We start from the raw sequence: 17,324 nt of genomic DNA on the forward strand, positions 1-17,324 counted from the left end.
CGATTGAACTAGAGTTTTGCATGGGGACTTTTTTCGAGAACACAAAACTTTTGAGACCTACTGCTAAACGAAACTCCAAAAGTTGTTTTGAATGTTGTTACGCAACGGTTAATTTAAACAGCACGTACGTTGCATAGTAAGCGATCTCGCTAATAATAGCAGAAAAACACTTCATCTCTGCGAATTATCACTGTCAGTAACAAAATATTAGTTGAAGCCTTCAATGTGAATATCGATGTCAGCACGAACGAGCTGGAGATGAAATTACTTTCTGGTTCAATCGGTTGACAGTGATAATACTGACTACTGCGATTTCGCACGCGCTGTGTTGTTTTAACGATGTTTATGTATTTGAGAATGTAGATGCTCATTTACTTCATGGACTTCATGCATTGGATTGGCTCAGATCAAATATATTCATCATGTTTCTAGACAATTTCATATTTTTCACTGACATGATTTTCAATGAGAATCGACACAAGTGGCACTCAATATCAGTCTCAACCTGAGAGAATGAAATTGCTGTTGTGTGATATTCATTTTGTAGTTTCGAAATTTCGCAGCTCTGGATGTGAGCACGTCAAACGACTGTATTTCCGATGCAGTTTCGTAACATGATAGTAATTGATTTAGGTTAGGGGCCATCCACATACCACGTGGACAGATGTTTAACGATTCTGGACAAAAAACTGATTTTAAGGAGGGGTGTTCCACGACGTGGCACGTGTCCAACGTACAGATAGGACCTCCCAGTATTCAGCAATTTTTTTTTTTTTTAAATTTTTCACAACTTTGCTGAAGGAAACTATCTGGTATATTGAAAATTAGAAAAAATATTTTTTTTTATCTAAATGTTAGGTGGATTAATCGAAAAACCAAAAACGCCAGAAGTAAGGCCTTGTTCTATTAAACAATTTTGCTGAAGACAATGAGTACATAAAATCAATTTTTCACAGTCAAATCTAGGACGATCACGATTTTTCGAGTTTAGACCACTTTTCACTGTGGGATTTTCAAATAAATCTTTTCACCAATTGTTAATTTTTTGAAATATAAGCCTTGGAATGTGTAGAAACAATTTTGGAAGTTATTTCATAAAATGGTGGTTGAAAAACGTGCTTTACAATAAGTATTTCGTCGTTTTTATATCATTTTTTGTACTTTACAACCTTCAAAAGGGCGTTACTCAAAAATGTACCGTACGATGATTTTGAAATTTTGACCAGACATTCTGGACGTCAAACGAATCGAACGGTGTACTCAGATTCTTTGGTGCATTTTTTTTAAATAACGGTCTGTGGGAGCACCGTGGAGGGCGATAGGCTGAGAACTCTGTAAAACCGATATACACTCGATCTTTCCATTTTCAGATGCCTAAAATTTCGAAGTATTCACAGCAGAATGATGTCCTCTTCACATCGACTATTTCGGCTATAAAAAAATCGGTGATGATCTAAAATATAATAAGGTCGATATTTTTTACACACACAATACACAAATATGAAGGAGGACTAAAATATAAATTTGGTGGTCCAAAATATGTTTTTAGTACTTCATATAAATTTTGATTTTTTTCAATAAATTATTGTTGAACGATTCAAGTTAAAATAGACACTCAGCTCTTAACATTGGTGTAATAGAACAGGTATTTATGTTAACAATTCGTGTGTTTTTTTTAATAAATTGTCATTTTTTTTAAACCATTAGATTTCGCTTCCTTAGCGTGCGTCACAGTAGGCTTTCGCTCGTAAATGTAGAACAACCATTTCCTACATTAATTGAAAATATGTGATCGTCCTTAAAAGGACGGGTGGTATAGTTTCCATGAAATCGGGGATATGCCTGTATATCGACGGTGCTTCTCACACAGGAGGGAGATCCAAAATCTAGCACTGTGGAGGGTGCTGTTTACTCTGTTGGTCCAAACGCTTCGGAAAGCAGAGTGACATTTGAAATCGCCCTTCTTCGTTACCGATATTGCTACCTGCTACTGCTATCAGCTGCTACTAAGTTGGAACCGTTTTTCCCATTATCCATTAGTAAAATAATTGGTTTGAGCAAAAGCCGGCTTTTATATAGCCTAAAAGTGCATTGCCAGTTAACTAGGTATAATATTCTGTCGACCGTGTTAGGGAAAGCAAGCAGATCAATCGCAATCGGCGTTTCAACAAGGCTTCACAATTTTCAACGGTATAACAGTTCAAATAAATGCAGTTCTACAAAAAAATGTCCCAGTTTTGAAATTTTTTTAACTGTCATTTTTTATTTGGCTGAAACTTTGCATGGACGTTTCTATGGGCAAAAGATGCCATTTTGTGCTATTGGTTCATTTTTTTGAAAAACGACTCATTTTCGAGAAACTATTTAAAAATGCAATTTGATGATTATAAATATATGTTTAGAGTTTAAAATATAAAAATGTTTAGAGCCTAAACGGTTTTTTTGATCCGTGTGACGTCCTCGTCAAAGTTGTAGATAATAACTTTGTCTTATTGAAAAAAATATACATTCTAACAAATACTTTTTTTAGTGGAATAAGTTGAACAGAAAATTAAAAATTATTTATTTAAAAAAGCGCATGTTTTCAACATCTGTTTTTTCTTATAAAAACTACAAAAGATTACCCAAACAATGAAGACTGTCCGATCATCGAGAAATGAAGAAAAAGATGATTTTCTGAACCAGAAGAGACATGAAAATTTACCAAATTTAACTAAAGCGCTTCTAAAAGCTAAGAAAACTTAGATCAAAATGATCAAAAATGCACCTGAAATAAGTAAAAGCACTTTGGAGGCTTGAACAGCCAAACCACAAAAAAAATGACTACTAACAAGGTTTTAAAAGCGACTTCAAGAAAACAGAACGACCAAAAAATTACATGATCAAATTGTAACCACAAGCACAATGCTTTAAATACATAAAACAGCGGAAAGACTACAACAAAAATTGCCACGAATTGGATTTCGAAACCACAAATTAACCACTAAATATTGGTGTTAAAAGAATTTAAAAAAAATACTTTGTCAAGCCATCTTGAAATGAGCCTAAAAATTGAGCTCAAATCAGTATCTTATAACTTAAGAACCTACTATCCAGAGAAACACACCGAATTCAACAAATATCTACATTCAATTCAATATGAAATGAATTGAAACTCTCGTAATCGTAACTCGAAACATCTGAAAACACTTCAAAAAATACGAAAGAATAAAGCCAAAAATCGACGAAAATGCCTTATCAGGTATAGAAGAAACATGAGAATATTTGATTCGTCTTAAAATACATTAAAAATTGCTCTGAAAAATAAAACGGATTTTGCTTTTGCTAGGTACTCCGTATTAAATAGAAATGCTAGAAAATGCTCCTGAAATCCAGAAATTTTTTTTAATTAATTTTATCAAGAGTAGAAAGCAAAAGCCAGAAATTGATTCAAATTCATCCTAAATGAAAGAAAAGGACAATGCAGAAATTGACTCCAAACTTAACTGAAAGTGATCCCATAGATGAATGAGACTAAAGACAAAACTGGTTCCAAATTTGGCGCACAGCTTAGTTGAAAGTGCTTTGAGAAGTTACAACAAATTTTTTTTTTTAAATATTCCAAATTAGTTCAAAAATATTCTCAAAATACCATTGCTAATGAGAGAAAACAGAAGAAAATATCTTTTTTTCCTGGAATTTTTGAAAGGTGCTCAACATGTCTAAAAAACCTTTCTAAAAACTAATAAAAACAAAAAGACAAATTTTCATTTTTTTAAATATCGTATCCACGTGGACACTATCGTCACTTTTTTATGGATAAAATTGTTCTAAAACACATGCTTAAATGTTAGTCAAACTCAAATATATTATTTACAATGAATTATTTTTTCATGGGCCAGCTCTGGCTTTCAGATTCTGTTTTGAAATATAGCTTTATTAGCTTATTTTAGCCTAATTTAGCCTTTAAGAACCTTTAAAAGTTTGTTTCAGTGATTCAGAGTTGAATTTGGTATCTTTGCCCGTTTGATTTTTTCTGACCTTTGGAAGCATTTTCAACGATTCCAAGCTTTGTCTGCTTTGTTTTTTTGTCTGCTTTTTGTTTTTGATGGGATACCAAATGTATTTTCAGACAAGTTGAAAAATCATTTTCAACATTGTTCCTTTTCGGCACCTAGAAGCGTTTATTAGTTTGCCTGTTGAATGTGCAGCATCAATAAAAACTGCGCATTTTTTGAGGACAACGGTTTTGTTTGCCCCCAGCGCAATAAGAAACACAACCGTTTTATATCTTGAAACACGTGCGTAAACCGGTTTACATGTCTACCCCAAAAATTCAACTAGTAAATACAAAAAAATTGACTATCTCTCTCTTACTGATGCATATTTGCTGGTTCATGTCTGAACAAAGAAACGTAACCACAGCGGCGTACAAATGGTTGGTACTAAGCCTATATACTACCGGTTTGGATGGACATCGCGGCAGTTAGCTATCAGTGCTTGACTAGAATGGAGGTAAATCTTTTTTATCTGACGGTGCTTGTTTCGATTGTCGCCGGTATTTACTACTGGGTGACCAAAAACAATGGCTATTTCCACGATAAACCAATTCCATCGTTGGCCGTGAAACCATTTTTTGGGTCTTCGGCGTCGCTGTTACTTAAGCAGACCACCTTTTTCGACTTTATTCTTTCTATCTATAGAAAGTTTCCCAACGTCAAGTAAGTACAAGTGTCAAAAGTCCACGAACATGTGAGCCTAAAGTTTGTTTCAACTATCAACACAGAGTCCTTGGAGTGTTCGACACAACAACGCCAATGTTTGTCATTCGGGATCCACAGCTGATCAAGCGAATCGGTGTCAAAGATTTCGACCACTTCGTGGACCACAGGCCTACATTCGGGAATAGTGACGAGTCAGAAAACCCACATGCCCTGTTCGCGAAAACCCTGTTTGCGCTAAATGGCCAACGGTGGCGGGATATGCGGGCAACACTCAGTCCAGCCTTCACCGGAAGTAAGATGCGACAAATGTTCCAGCTGATGGAGGAGTGCATTCATGCAATGATTACCCACTTAGAAGCGGACCTGAAGAAAAAAGGTTCCATGGAGGTGGAAGTGAAAGATGTTCTATCGCGATTGGCAATGGATGTGATTGCTTCTTGTGCGTTCGGGCTGAAGGTGAATTGTTTTGAAGAACGAGAAAATGAGTTTTTCAAGCATGCCAAAAAAATGATGCTATTTGGAAGGACATCAGTCTTACTGAAAGTGATAGTCTTTCGATGGTTTCCTGAAATTGCCAGCCGGTTTGGGTTGGATATCATAGATAAGGAACAGGCTGTATATTTCACTAATATCATCAGAGACACGGTGAAAACGCGAGAGACAAAAGGAATCATTCGGCATGACATGATTGATTTATTACTGCAAGCCAAAAAAGGAACACTGAAGTATAACCAGGAAACAGAAGTGCATGAGGGCTTTGCAACGGTACAGGAATCAGACGTGGGAAAAGTTCAGGTGACGAAAACGATGACAGAACCAGAAATGATTGCCCAATGTTTGATATTTTTGCTCGGAGGCTTCGACACTGTATCCACAGCCGCAACCTTCCTTATTTATGAACTAATTCGTAATCCCGAAATTCAGGAAAAATTGTACCAAGAAATTTTGGCAACTGAAAAATCCCTTAATGGAAAGCCACTAACATACGATGCCCTTCAAGGTATGAAGTACATGGATATGGTAGTGTCTGAATCCCTTCGCATGTGGTCACCAGCTCCGGCAGTTGATCGTCTCTGTGTTCGGGACTACGTAGTGGACGACGGTGAAGGTCTTCGGTTTACCATAGACAAGGGAACGTGCGTCTGGATACCGGTTCAAGGATTACATCACGATCCAAAGTATTTCCCTGATCCGGAGCGATTCGATCCGGAACGTTTTAGCGACGCCAATAAAGCCAACATCAACTTGGACGTCTATCTGCCGTTTGGTATTGGACCAAGAAATTGCATTGGATCACGGTTTGCCCTGATGGAAGTCAAAGCTATCGTCTATCATATGCTGCTTAAATTTCCTTTCCAACGAAGCGAAAATACGCAGATTCCTTTGAAGCTGAAAAAGGGATTCGTTACTCTATCGACGGAGAAGGGCATGTATATGCAGTTGCAAGCTCGAAGTTAAGCAGTTACTATGGGACAAGAATGAATATTTATCTTGAGGCGTGATAAGATATCAGAGGATTCCTTCTTCCCAAAGTGGTTATCAATTTATTGTGTGCAAACCTCTCCTAGTGGCTTGTCTTATCATGTAATCAACGTGAGATAAAGACACAACACAAAATTCAATGTCAAATAAATTGTATATTTTTTTTTTTTTAAATAACATCTTGTATGCGGTAACAATATTATTAACCAATTGAAAAAAATATCACCTCGAATTCCAAAACACTTAATGGCTAACGAAACAACACTGCACATTGCGAAGCCTGCCTGAGTTATTCCAATTATCAAAAAACGTTAACATATGACCCCTTCACTGCTAGTGACAAGCAGTGGAGGAAGCAAAAAAAAGCGTTCGTTGTTTGGTACCTCAACGGAGGAATCCGAACAACTTCGAGTCAACCTACAATAAAGCAATTGAATATATCTGCGTAACGGGGTAATGAAATACAGAGTGTGTTTAAAGAATGTAGTGAGCAGTTACTGTGAGACAGTAACGAGTCGTTTCTTCAGCTTATCTTGAGAAAACAAAGAGGAGCGTGATTAGATATCAGCGCATTCCTCTTCCTAATATGATGGTTATCAATTGGTTATGTAAAGTCTTTTTTCAGATATCTTTTCTTATCATGCAATCAACAGAGAATAAGACAAAGGCACAACTGAAAATTTGATTTCGAATAAACAAAGTTATCAGCCGGTTGCGGTATGACTAAACAATTTTTGACAATATGTTTTGAACAATTGTTATCTCTTTCTGTCCAAGCGCGATGAATCAAAGGAAAAAAATATTGGTAGATTAACAAGGCGCAAATTGTTTTCCCAAAGGTACGCAAGTTGTTTTTTCAAATTTTCATAATATTATGCAACCAGATCCTTAAAAAATATTTTGTCTATTTTGATGTATACGTCAATATAAAGTTCTTTGTGCTAACGGGGAATCTAAATTTAGCAGTATTTTCTGAGCCGAGTGCTGCCTATTAACGATAAGTTATAAACCGTTTATTTGATCGGTATTGTATTGTCGGTAAAGTTGTAGATTTTTTTGATGTAAAACTACGTTTCAGGAAGGACGGCTACATAGGAGTGTTAAAAAAGTCTGAAAACGTAATAGAGAAGAAAATGCTTATAAGTCGCTTAGGTTCCAGCGTTTTTTTTTTTTGTTCTTGTAGTAATCGATCGGAAAATAATCAACGCATCCGCCCAAATGCATAAAATCTTAATTTGATTTTTCAAACTATTGTGCTATTGAAGCTTTGTCAAGCCTTGTTGAAACGCAAATTTCGACCTCTGATTGGTCGCCTCTAATTGCCTTCCGTGACACGGTCAACAGAATACTATACCTACTTACCCGGTAATGCACTTTTAGGCTATCCAAAATCCAGCTTCTGCTCGAAACGATCAGTTTAATAGTGGATGGCCACTAGGACGGTCCTAACTAGAAAGCGACGCACATTGCACACTGTTTCCAATGCTGCAAAACCGTGATCGAAATTTTTTCGACCGAAAAAAAAATATTTTGGAGCCGTAGTGCCTTCAGCAAAGTTGATCCATAAGTTATACCTCATATTATAGAAGTTGAAATTATGAGATTAATCCGCCTAAAATTGTGAATCCTACTCTTTTCATTTTTCCCTATAAAAATTCACTTTGTTCGGCAAAATTGTAGCACACTCTATAAGAAACAACTTTGTCAAAGACACCATACTTCTATCTGCCTATTTTAATAAACTTTTGTGGAGTTTTCTATCTATTGCCACTAAAAATCCTTTTATTTTTAAATATAACATTCACTAGTGATTTTGCAGTGTTTGCTATAATGAAACAAACAATTTCATCAAATATACTTTATTTTTATCTCATATTTATTGGGTATCGATGATTTTTATTAATATAATGCACTAATTTACTAACAGATATCTACAAAATCAGCAAATATCCGCAGGCATAACCATTTCTATAATAAAGCATAAGTAAAACATTATTCAAACCAAATATGAGCATTCGACTCTCGCTGTTTCTTGCGTTCTCTCTGTGTAGTTATCTGTAAGTAAATTAGTGCATTCCTTTAATAAAAGTCTTCAATAACTAAGTAAATATAAGAGATTGAAATCTACTTTTTCCGATGAACTTGTGTGTTTTATTAGAGAAAACAACATTGTAAAGCATTAAACAATTTTAGAATATTACAATAAAATGTTATATTAAAGAAAAAATGATCTTAGGGAGCATTCTAAAGAAAACACCACAATGGTTAATTTTACTCGGCAGATAGCAGTTTTGGGCGTCGTACACAAATTACGTAACGCATGAAGGGGGGGAGAAGGTCGAGTCTGCGTTACTTGTTGTTATGTAGGGAGAAGGGGAGAGGGGTAGTAGAGACAGTTACGTAACTGTGCTGTTTGCTCGAAATTGAAAATTTCGAAGGGGGTCAGGCTGATCAGCGTTACGTAATTTTAGTGGATGAATTATTTGGCTCCAAAAATCAATTTTTTTGCATTATTTAATTCGGTAGTATTTTAATAAGTAGCATCATTTCAATAAAAAGTGTCAATAACCAAACAAATATGTGAGATAAAAATAAACTTTTTTCGAATAAATTGCTAATTTCGTTATAGTAAGGAATATTGTAAAACTTTGAAAAATTGTAGAAAATCACTATTAAAAGTTTAATGCAAACAATGGAAAACTGCACAAAAACACATTTTAATAGGTAAATTGTAGTACAATGTCTTCAGCAAAGTTGTTTCTTCTGAAATGTCCTAGAACTTTGCCGCACAAAGTGTATTTTTATATTCCAAAATGAGAAAAGTTGAATTCGTTTTTCACTGTTTAGAGGATTAATCACACAATTGCAACTTCTATAATGGTGTGAGGAATAATTATTAGAACAACTTTTATGAAGACACTACGACTCTAATATCATTTTTTTGTATCGAAATAATTTCGATCACGTTTTTGCAGCATTGAAAACAGCCTGCAGTGGGGCATACGAGTACTGGCCAAGCAAAAAAAGTATTCAAATTAGACAAAATGCATTGTTTTTACACCATTTTGTAATACGGAGCCCGAATTTGATACTATTTTGATACTATATTTCGCATGAAAGTGCGTATTTTTGACGCCAGGGGAAATCCAATACTTTTCATATACTACATGGGAAAAATTATATTTCGAAATAGGGTGACCATAGGAAACGGCTTAATTCGAAGTATTTCATTTTCAAAAATTTATAACTTTTGAACCATTTGAACGATTTTCAATTTTTTAGGATCAAATTAAAGGTAATTAGTTCCGTTTAGCTCAAGCTCAAATTAAAGGTAATTAGTTCTAGTTTTAAGAAAAAAAAATAGATATGCGTGCTTTTACATTCAAAGTATCTGGAATTATTACAATTTTTGTCATGTTTGTCAAATTTACTCAAATATAAAAAAAATATATTTTTGAAAATTTCTCCCTATACAGAGTCATATGCGAGATCAAAAGATATTGTTTATGTTTGCCCCAAGAAGAACGACAAACAATAGAAAAAGGCATTTTTTTATGAAAAACATTAATAATTGAGATATCCAGGCCGAAAAATTTTTCGAAGTTTTAATGTGAAGATTGAAATGAAAAAATTCTTTTTTTTTTCGAAAAATAAATTTTTTTTTATTTCCTACTCTACCATGTCCGAACAAGCATCAATGTTCAGTAAACAATCCGTAATTTTTGAGACGACAAAAATGCTATCTGAATATAATTTTGCTAAAAACATAACATCAGTCAACTAAACCATTTTGGCTCAAATAAAATAAACAGTTTTTTTTCTAAATTTTAACTCTCTTGTTCCTCATTTTATCATCAACAAATTTTGACAGATTGTAATAAACTCTGTTAAACTCCACCAATAAAAAATAGATTTTGAAAAAAGGTGCTCTTTGAGATAAATAATATTTTGTAACAGCTTGTAAAAAGAAGAAGAATTTTTTTTTACAGTGCATATGGTTTTTGCCTTTTTCCTAGAAAGGTATAGCAATCACTTGCAAAACCGAAGATATGAAAGTGCTCTAAAAAGCCGAATGGCATATATCACTCGACTCAGCTCGACGAGCTGAGCATTTTCTGTATGTGTGTGTGTATGTGCAGATTTTTATTCTCACTCACTTGTCTCAGAGATGGCTGGACCGATTTTCATGAAATTAATTGCAAATGAAAGGTCTTATTGACCCATAAGACCCTGTTCAATTTTATTGTAATCGGATTTTTAGTTTAGAGGTTATGTTTCAAAATGTAAAAATCATGAAACATCATTATCTCTAAAACCACACAACCGATTTGAACAAAATTGGTTTCAAATGAATGGGCTACCTGAAATACCCTTAAGTTTTGAATTTTATAAAGATTAAACTTGTGGTTCGATAGTTATGAAAAGAAACGTGTTCTGAAGGCTGTTTAATCTCACTCATGTTCCTCAGAGATGGCTGGACCGATTTCCACAAAATTAGTGTCAAATGTAAAGTCTAGCTGCCTCCTAACACCCTATTGAATTTTACTGTAATCGAACTGTAACTTCGTCTGTAATGAACCCAAATGTGAAAATCACGAAACTTCATTATCTCAGAAACTACACAACCGATTTGATCAATATTATTATCAGATGAGCGGGCTAGTTAAGGGTTCACTGATGAATTATGATTAAACACATGGTTTCAAACTTTGCCTGTCCTATACAATCCCATTTCATTTGATTATAATCGAGCTTAAGTAACCGTTATGTATTAAATTGTTAATAAAACAACGGAAGTCTATTAATTCAAAGATTACATGACTTATTTGAACATAACTAGTGTCATACGAACGAGTCATCTCTCAAACTTACAAATAACAAACTTCATAACAATTTTATATGTGGCTCAAAAGTTATGAAAAGACAAGATATTCAAAGGCTATTTAAAACTATACCTGCTTTGATCGATGTATGTGGCACCAACATAATTTAAATGTGGTACCGTACTATTTGAACGTTCCAAATTCAATGAGTCCTTGCGATGTGTTTAAAGTCTGCAAAAGCACGACGAATCGACCATAGGATATGATCAAAGTCAAATAACAAATCGTTGGAAATGATTGGTTTTATCGAAATGACATCATCTTCGACCTTTGGCTTCTGTACATCGTCTTAATTCTGAATATATTCATATTGAGTGGTATTCGGTCATTTTCAGCAGATTTTCTGGCATCAATCTGACACCGGAAATATCCATATTGGGAGGTATTTAGTTATATGGTTGTTTTCCAGAAACTAAAAGTGGTCGTCTTTAAATTCAAAATGGTGTCCAGGGTTAATGTTTGGTTTCTATGCATCATATCGATTACGGAAATATCCATATTGAGTATTATTCGGTCACTTTCGACTGCTTCCTAGTAGTTGCCATTTTGCAATTCAAATTGGTGCCTGACGTCAATTGTTAGCTCATTGCATCATTCTGGTTCCAGAGATACTCATATTGGATGGTATTTGGTTATTTTAGGCTGTTTTTCACATACCGGAGATCGCCGACTTGGATTTCAAAATGGTAATAATTTCTGGCCTCTGAGCGTCATTCTGGTTGAAGAAACACCCATATTGTTATTCGATCATTTTCGGCTGTTTCCCAGGAACCAAAATGGGGTCTGTGGTCGATTTAAGCTGCTGTCATTCTAGATCCGGAGATACTCAAGTTAGACAGGAATCGGCCATTTTTGGCTGTTTTCCAGAAACCAGAAGTTGCCATCCTACAATCCATCATGGTGTCTGAGGTCAATTTTTAGCTTCTTGCAATATTCTGGCTCCGGAGATACTCATATTGGGTGGTATTTGGTCACTTTGGGCTGTTTTTCAGAAACCGAAAGTCGTCATTTTGGACTTTAAAATTGCCTGTGGAATCAATTTCTGTCATCTGGGCGTAATTCTGGTTCCGAAAACATTCATATTGAATAGTATTTACTCATTTCCGGGTGTTTGGTCGATTTGAGCTCCTGTGTTTCATTCTAGATCCGGATATTATTATTTCAGGTGGATATCGGCCATTTTTGGCTGTTTTCCAGAAACCAGATGTTGCCATCTTACAATCCAAAATGTTGCCTGAGGTCGATTATGGAACATATTTGTTACCACTTAAAACATTCTTCTAACAAATATGGTTTCGTTTAGTTGATTAGTTCGCGATATGTGCAGAAATTTGTGCAGAAATATGTGCTTCCAGGAGAGGGAGGGGCGTCGAACCATTATGCATATATTTGTTACCTCTAGAAACATTCACCTGCCAAATTTGGTTCCATTTAGTTGGTTAGTTCTCGAGATGTGCAAAAATTTGTGTTTCATTTGTATGGCACCCCTCCCTTACAAAAGAAGAAGGGATGTCAAAACATTATGGACATATTTTTCACCACTAAAAACATTTACCTTCCAAATTTGGTTCTATTTAGTTAATGAGTTCTCGAGATGTGCAGAAATTTGTGTTTCATTTGTATGAAACCCCTTCCTTCCAGAATAGGCAGGGTTCTCAAACTATCATAGGAACCTTTATCGGCACCAAAAACCCCTACAAATAAATTTTCACGTCGACCGGTTCGGTAGTTTTCGAGCCTATATTGATCAGACAGACAGACAGGTGTCGATGGTTGGGAGGTGGCGTGATCCACTCACAACCAACTAAACTGGTCTAGGTTCAATTCTAGCCGATACCGGGAGATTTTCTGAGGCAAAAAATCTCTGGGATCACGCCTTCCATCGCATGAGAAAGTAAAACCGTTGGTGCCGGTTCGTTAATCGACGGGTCGTGAGTTAGGGTCGTGAGTGGAGTCGCCTCCCGGGCGTCGGTGATTGTCACAACAACAGTGGCGGAACTAGTCCGACGGAAAATAAGCTAGAATAAAAAAAATTATAAAACTATTCTTTTGTCACTGGATTTTTAATTTATCCTATTTCCGCTAAGAACTTATCCACAACATCTATAAATTCAATGAACTAAGAACTTATCCACAACATCTCCAAATTCGAAGCACGTGAGCAGAGCTGTGTGCGTTGTATGCTACTTCTGTCTACCCCATTGAATCAACAAGTAAATACATAAAATTTGACCATCTCTCTACACCTACATCTCTCTACATTTCTACTTGCTCACATATATACCAAGGAACGAATACTACAACATCCGTATGATTGGTACTAATTTATATGTATGTTACTGGCTTCGCATTTACATCAGTTAGCGATCAGAGCTTGAATAAAATGGAATTAAATGTATTTTATTTGACGGTGCTTGTTTCGATTTTAGCCTACGTTTACTATGGGATCACCAAAAATAATGGCTATTTTCATGATAAACCAATTCCATCATTGGCCATGAAACCATTTTTCGGATCTTCTGCGTCACTGTGGTTTAAGCAGACAACATTCTATGACTTCATTTTGTCTACATATGAAAGATTTTCTAATGTCAAGTAAGTAATCGTTTCGAAAATCGCTGTGAGCCTCAATTTTGTTCTGCCCATCTAAACAGAGTCTTTGGACTGTTCGACACGACAACGCCAATATTTGTCGTCCGGGATCCGCAGTTGATAAAGCGAATCGGTGTGAAAGATTTTGACCACTTCGTGGACCACAGGCCTACATTCGGAAACAGTGACAAGTCGGAAAGCCCACATGCACTGTTCGCAAAAACCCTATTCTCACTAAATGGCCAGCGATGGCGAGACATGCGGGCAACACTTAGTCCAGCCTTTACCGGAAGTAAGATGCGACAAATGTTCCAGCTGATGAAGGAGTGCATTCAGGCAATGATTACCCACTTGGAAGCCGAGCTGAAGCGGAAAGGTTCCATAGAGGTGGAAGTGAAAGATGTTCTCTCGCGATTAGCAATCGATGTGATTGCTTCTTGTGCGTTCGGACTGAAGGCAAATTGTTTTGAGGACAATGAACATGAGTTTGTGCAACATGCCAAAAAGATGTTACAATTTGGAAGACCGAAGGTGTTTTTGAAAGTAATGGCCCTCCGTTGGTTCCCAGATGTTGCCAGTCGGCTTGGGTTCGATGTGGTAGACAAGGAACAAGCAGTGTATTTCTCTAATATTATTAAGGATAATGTGCGAACACGGGAGACGGAAGGTATTGTTCGGCATGACATGATTGATTTATTGCTGCAAGCCAAAAAGGGTACACTGAAGCACCAGCAGTGCATCACGCAAAAGTTCAAGTCTTGTACAAGCATTGTGTCTTCCCGATTCGCACAAATTTTGCACTAAAATCGCACAGTAAATGTGTAAAAAGGATAACGCCACAGTTGTACTGCGAATACATTGACACAGATTGAAATCAGAATATGTATCATATATCGACACTATATTTCTCACGTCGAGTGTATTAGTGACTGCTACTCATGGAGCAGTGCAAGCAGCGAACAACAACTTGTGAACTCACTAGATTTATATAGCTATAATGCTCGATCCATTTATCTCGATGGATTTGGTCATTTGAAAGTACCATTGAATGATTTGCAAAAAATAACGAAACAAAATTCTGTTCACAACATTTTGTAATCAACGGTAGCTTTACCGAAAACCCTCCATTCCACAAAGCCACAAAAGCGTTGCTGATTTTTTATGGCAACACTTGTAAATTGTGAATGATTATTATTTCTCATCCTGTGCAGCTTTTTTCTCAAGTGACGAGAGAAATTTCTCTCTCGCTCGTAGAATTCCCATGTACGTGCGGGTGCGACAAGACTAGACACGTCATATACAATTTGCTGGTTGCTCTTTCGCTTTTCTTTCGGTTCGTATTGCGACGCGCAAGGTCTCGTGTCTCGTCGCTTTACGAAATGAGCAAGATACCCGTGCTGTACATACTTGATACTAGTGTTGTGAGTGTCACTCATACTGGGGGTGCGTGCTTGCTGCGGGGAATGCATGAATAAGAAAGAGTATCTCGAAAGCGTGTGTGCAAAAGACTTGAGAAGCGTAGCATATGTCTCGTTCCCAAGCAGAAAAGAGGAGAAAGGTTTTGCTTCTCGCTCGCTTTGCAATGCTGCTTGATACCAGTTGAAACTGTTTAAGTGTAGTAGTTATGAGCTGCCAAATACATTGAAAAAACGCTAGAGCAGTAATTGCGTTATGCCCAACACGCAATCATTGTACTGGTTCCAAATTACATCAACTTTTGCGCTGAAAACGCACAATTTTGTACTGGTTTCGCACCATTCAACTTTTGCGTGCAGGAATCTGACGTGGGGAAAGTTAAGGTGTCAAAATGATGACTGAACCAGAAATGAATGCCCAATGTTTGGTATTTTTGCTCGGTGGTTTTGATACGGTATCCACAGCTAGCACCTTTCTCGTTTATGAACTTGTTAGTAATCCTGAAATTCAGGAAAAATTGTACCAAGAGGTTTTGGAAACAGAAAAGTCTCTAAATAGAAAGCCGCTAACATACGATGTTCTCCATCGTATGAAGTATATGGACATGGTAGTATCAGAAGCCCTCCGCATGTGGCCGCCTGGGCCGCTTCTTAATAGGCTCTGTGTTCGAGATTACATCGTGGATGATGGCGAAGGCCTTCGATTTACAATTGACACGGAAACGTGCGTCTGGATACCGGTGCATGCATTGCATCACGATCCAAAATACTTCCCTAGTCCGGAGATTTTCGATCCGGAACGATTTAGCGGCGTTAATAAAGCCATCATCAATTTGAACGTCTATCTGCCGTTTGGTATTGACCCAAGGAACTGTATTGGATCACGGTTTGCGCTGATGGAAGTCAAAGCTATCGTCTATCATATGCTGCTTAAATTTTCCTTCCAACGAAACGAAAATACGCAAATTCCTTTGAAGTTGACGAAGGGATTCATTCCTCTCGCATTAGAGAAGGGATTGTTTATTCAGTTACATGCACGAAGTTAAGCAGTTACTATGAGATAAGACCCGATATTTATCTGGAGTCGTGATAGCTGAAGATTACTGTTCTTTCACAACATAAATTGATGTTGTGATGATCTGCTAGGCATGTTAGGTCATGTAATTGAATAAAAACACAACATAGAATTTCATTTCGAATAAATGTACAATTACAAAAAAAATCTTGTGTAGCACCCGTACGACTAATCGACCTCGAACTCTAGGACATTTAAATCTCACGAAACGCGCAATTTTAAACCTGTCTAAGCAGTGGAGGAAGCAACGTAAACAGAATTTGTTGTTTTTTTGGTACCTCAATGCATCCGAAAATAAAAATCCAATATCTACTGGCGGTTGATCTCGCTTATATTGCAATACAATTAAGCCATGACGTTACGAATATGAAAATCTCATACCCAGATAAAATAATTACAATTATTTTGAGTTTTACTTTATAAGAATTTTTTTTGATGAATCGATTATTGAATAATTTGCAGGAAAGTATGAATGTTATAATCTATAAACACCAATACAGGTCGGACTCGATTATCCGGAACATCAAATTTTTTTTCATTCCGGATAATCGAGTTTTCCGGATAATCGAATCACACAAAAAATACTGAAATTTTGCGATTAACGAACATAAAATAAATATTTCTTTTCTTTATTTTACTTGTATGATGCAGTGGCGTAACCAGAAGTTACTTCTGAGGCGAAAGAGGGTAAAATCTCAAGAAGCAAAAAAAAAAATTGGACATTGATTATTTTCACTCAATTCGAACTTGTCCCAAACTGACCGGAAGTGACTTAAATAGTAACAAATATGCCAGAAGAGCTGGTAAAGGCAAAATTCCGGAATAAAAATTAAAATTCCGGATAATCGAGTCTAAAATTCCGGATAATCGAATTCCGGATAATCGAGTTTCCGGATAATCGAGTCTCCGGATAATCGAGTCCGACCTGTATTAGGAACCAACTAATTTCTTCGAATAGAGAAATTATTCTTAGTGGCCCAATCCCGAATGGAATGTGAGCGTTGGAATTCTCAATGTCGATCGGTTCTTTTCGTTGAATGGTTTCGGATTAAATTGACTTGAAAATGTTTTTGGTTTTAGTCGAGAGCCAAGTTAGGGATGTAAAACGATGACAATGAGTCGCTTCATCCTTTTTTGATATTGAGCAGTCATGGCAATTTTATGCATGGTATTG

The 17,324-nt window shown here is 36.3% G+C and overlaps 2 protein-coding genes and 1 pseudogene across 2 annotated transcripts in view; all 3 read left to right on the forward strand.

Annotated features, from left to right (window-relative positions):
- Positions 1 to 17,324, forward strand: part of LOC129721072 (sodium-dependent transporter bedraggled) — a 276,779-nt gene that overhangs the window by 97,999 nt on the left and 161,456 nt on the right. The gene's annotated exons all lie outside the window — the stretch shown is intronic.
- LOC129721084 (probable cytochrome P450 9f2) lies at positions 4,456 to 6,362 on the forward strand. The gene is made up of 2 exons (XM_055673214.1): positions 4,456 to 4,700; positions 4,766 to 6,362. The coding sequence occupies exons 1-2, from the start codon at positions 4,489 to 4,491 to the stop codon at positions 6,159 to 6,161; spliced, it is 1,608 nt and encodes a 535-aa protein (XP_055529189.1). The 5' UTR covers positions 4,456 to 4,488; the 3' UTR covers positions 6,162 to 6,362.
- Positions 13,448 to 16,529, forward strand: LOC129721091 (probable cytochrome P450 9f2; annotated as a pseudogene).

The sequence above is a fragment of the Wyeomyia smithii genome, chromosome 2 (assembly GCF_029784165.1).
Source record: "Wyeomyia smithii strain HCP4-BCI-WySm-NY-G18 chromosome 2, ASM2978416v1, whole genome shotgun sequence".
Taxonomy (NCBI): domain Eukaryota; kingdom Metazoa; phylum Arthropoda; class Insecta; order Diptera; family Culicidae; genus Wyeomyia; species Wyeomyia smithii.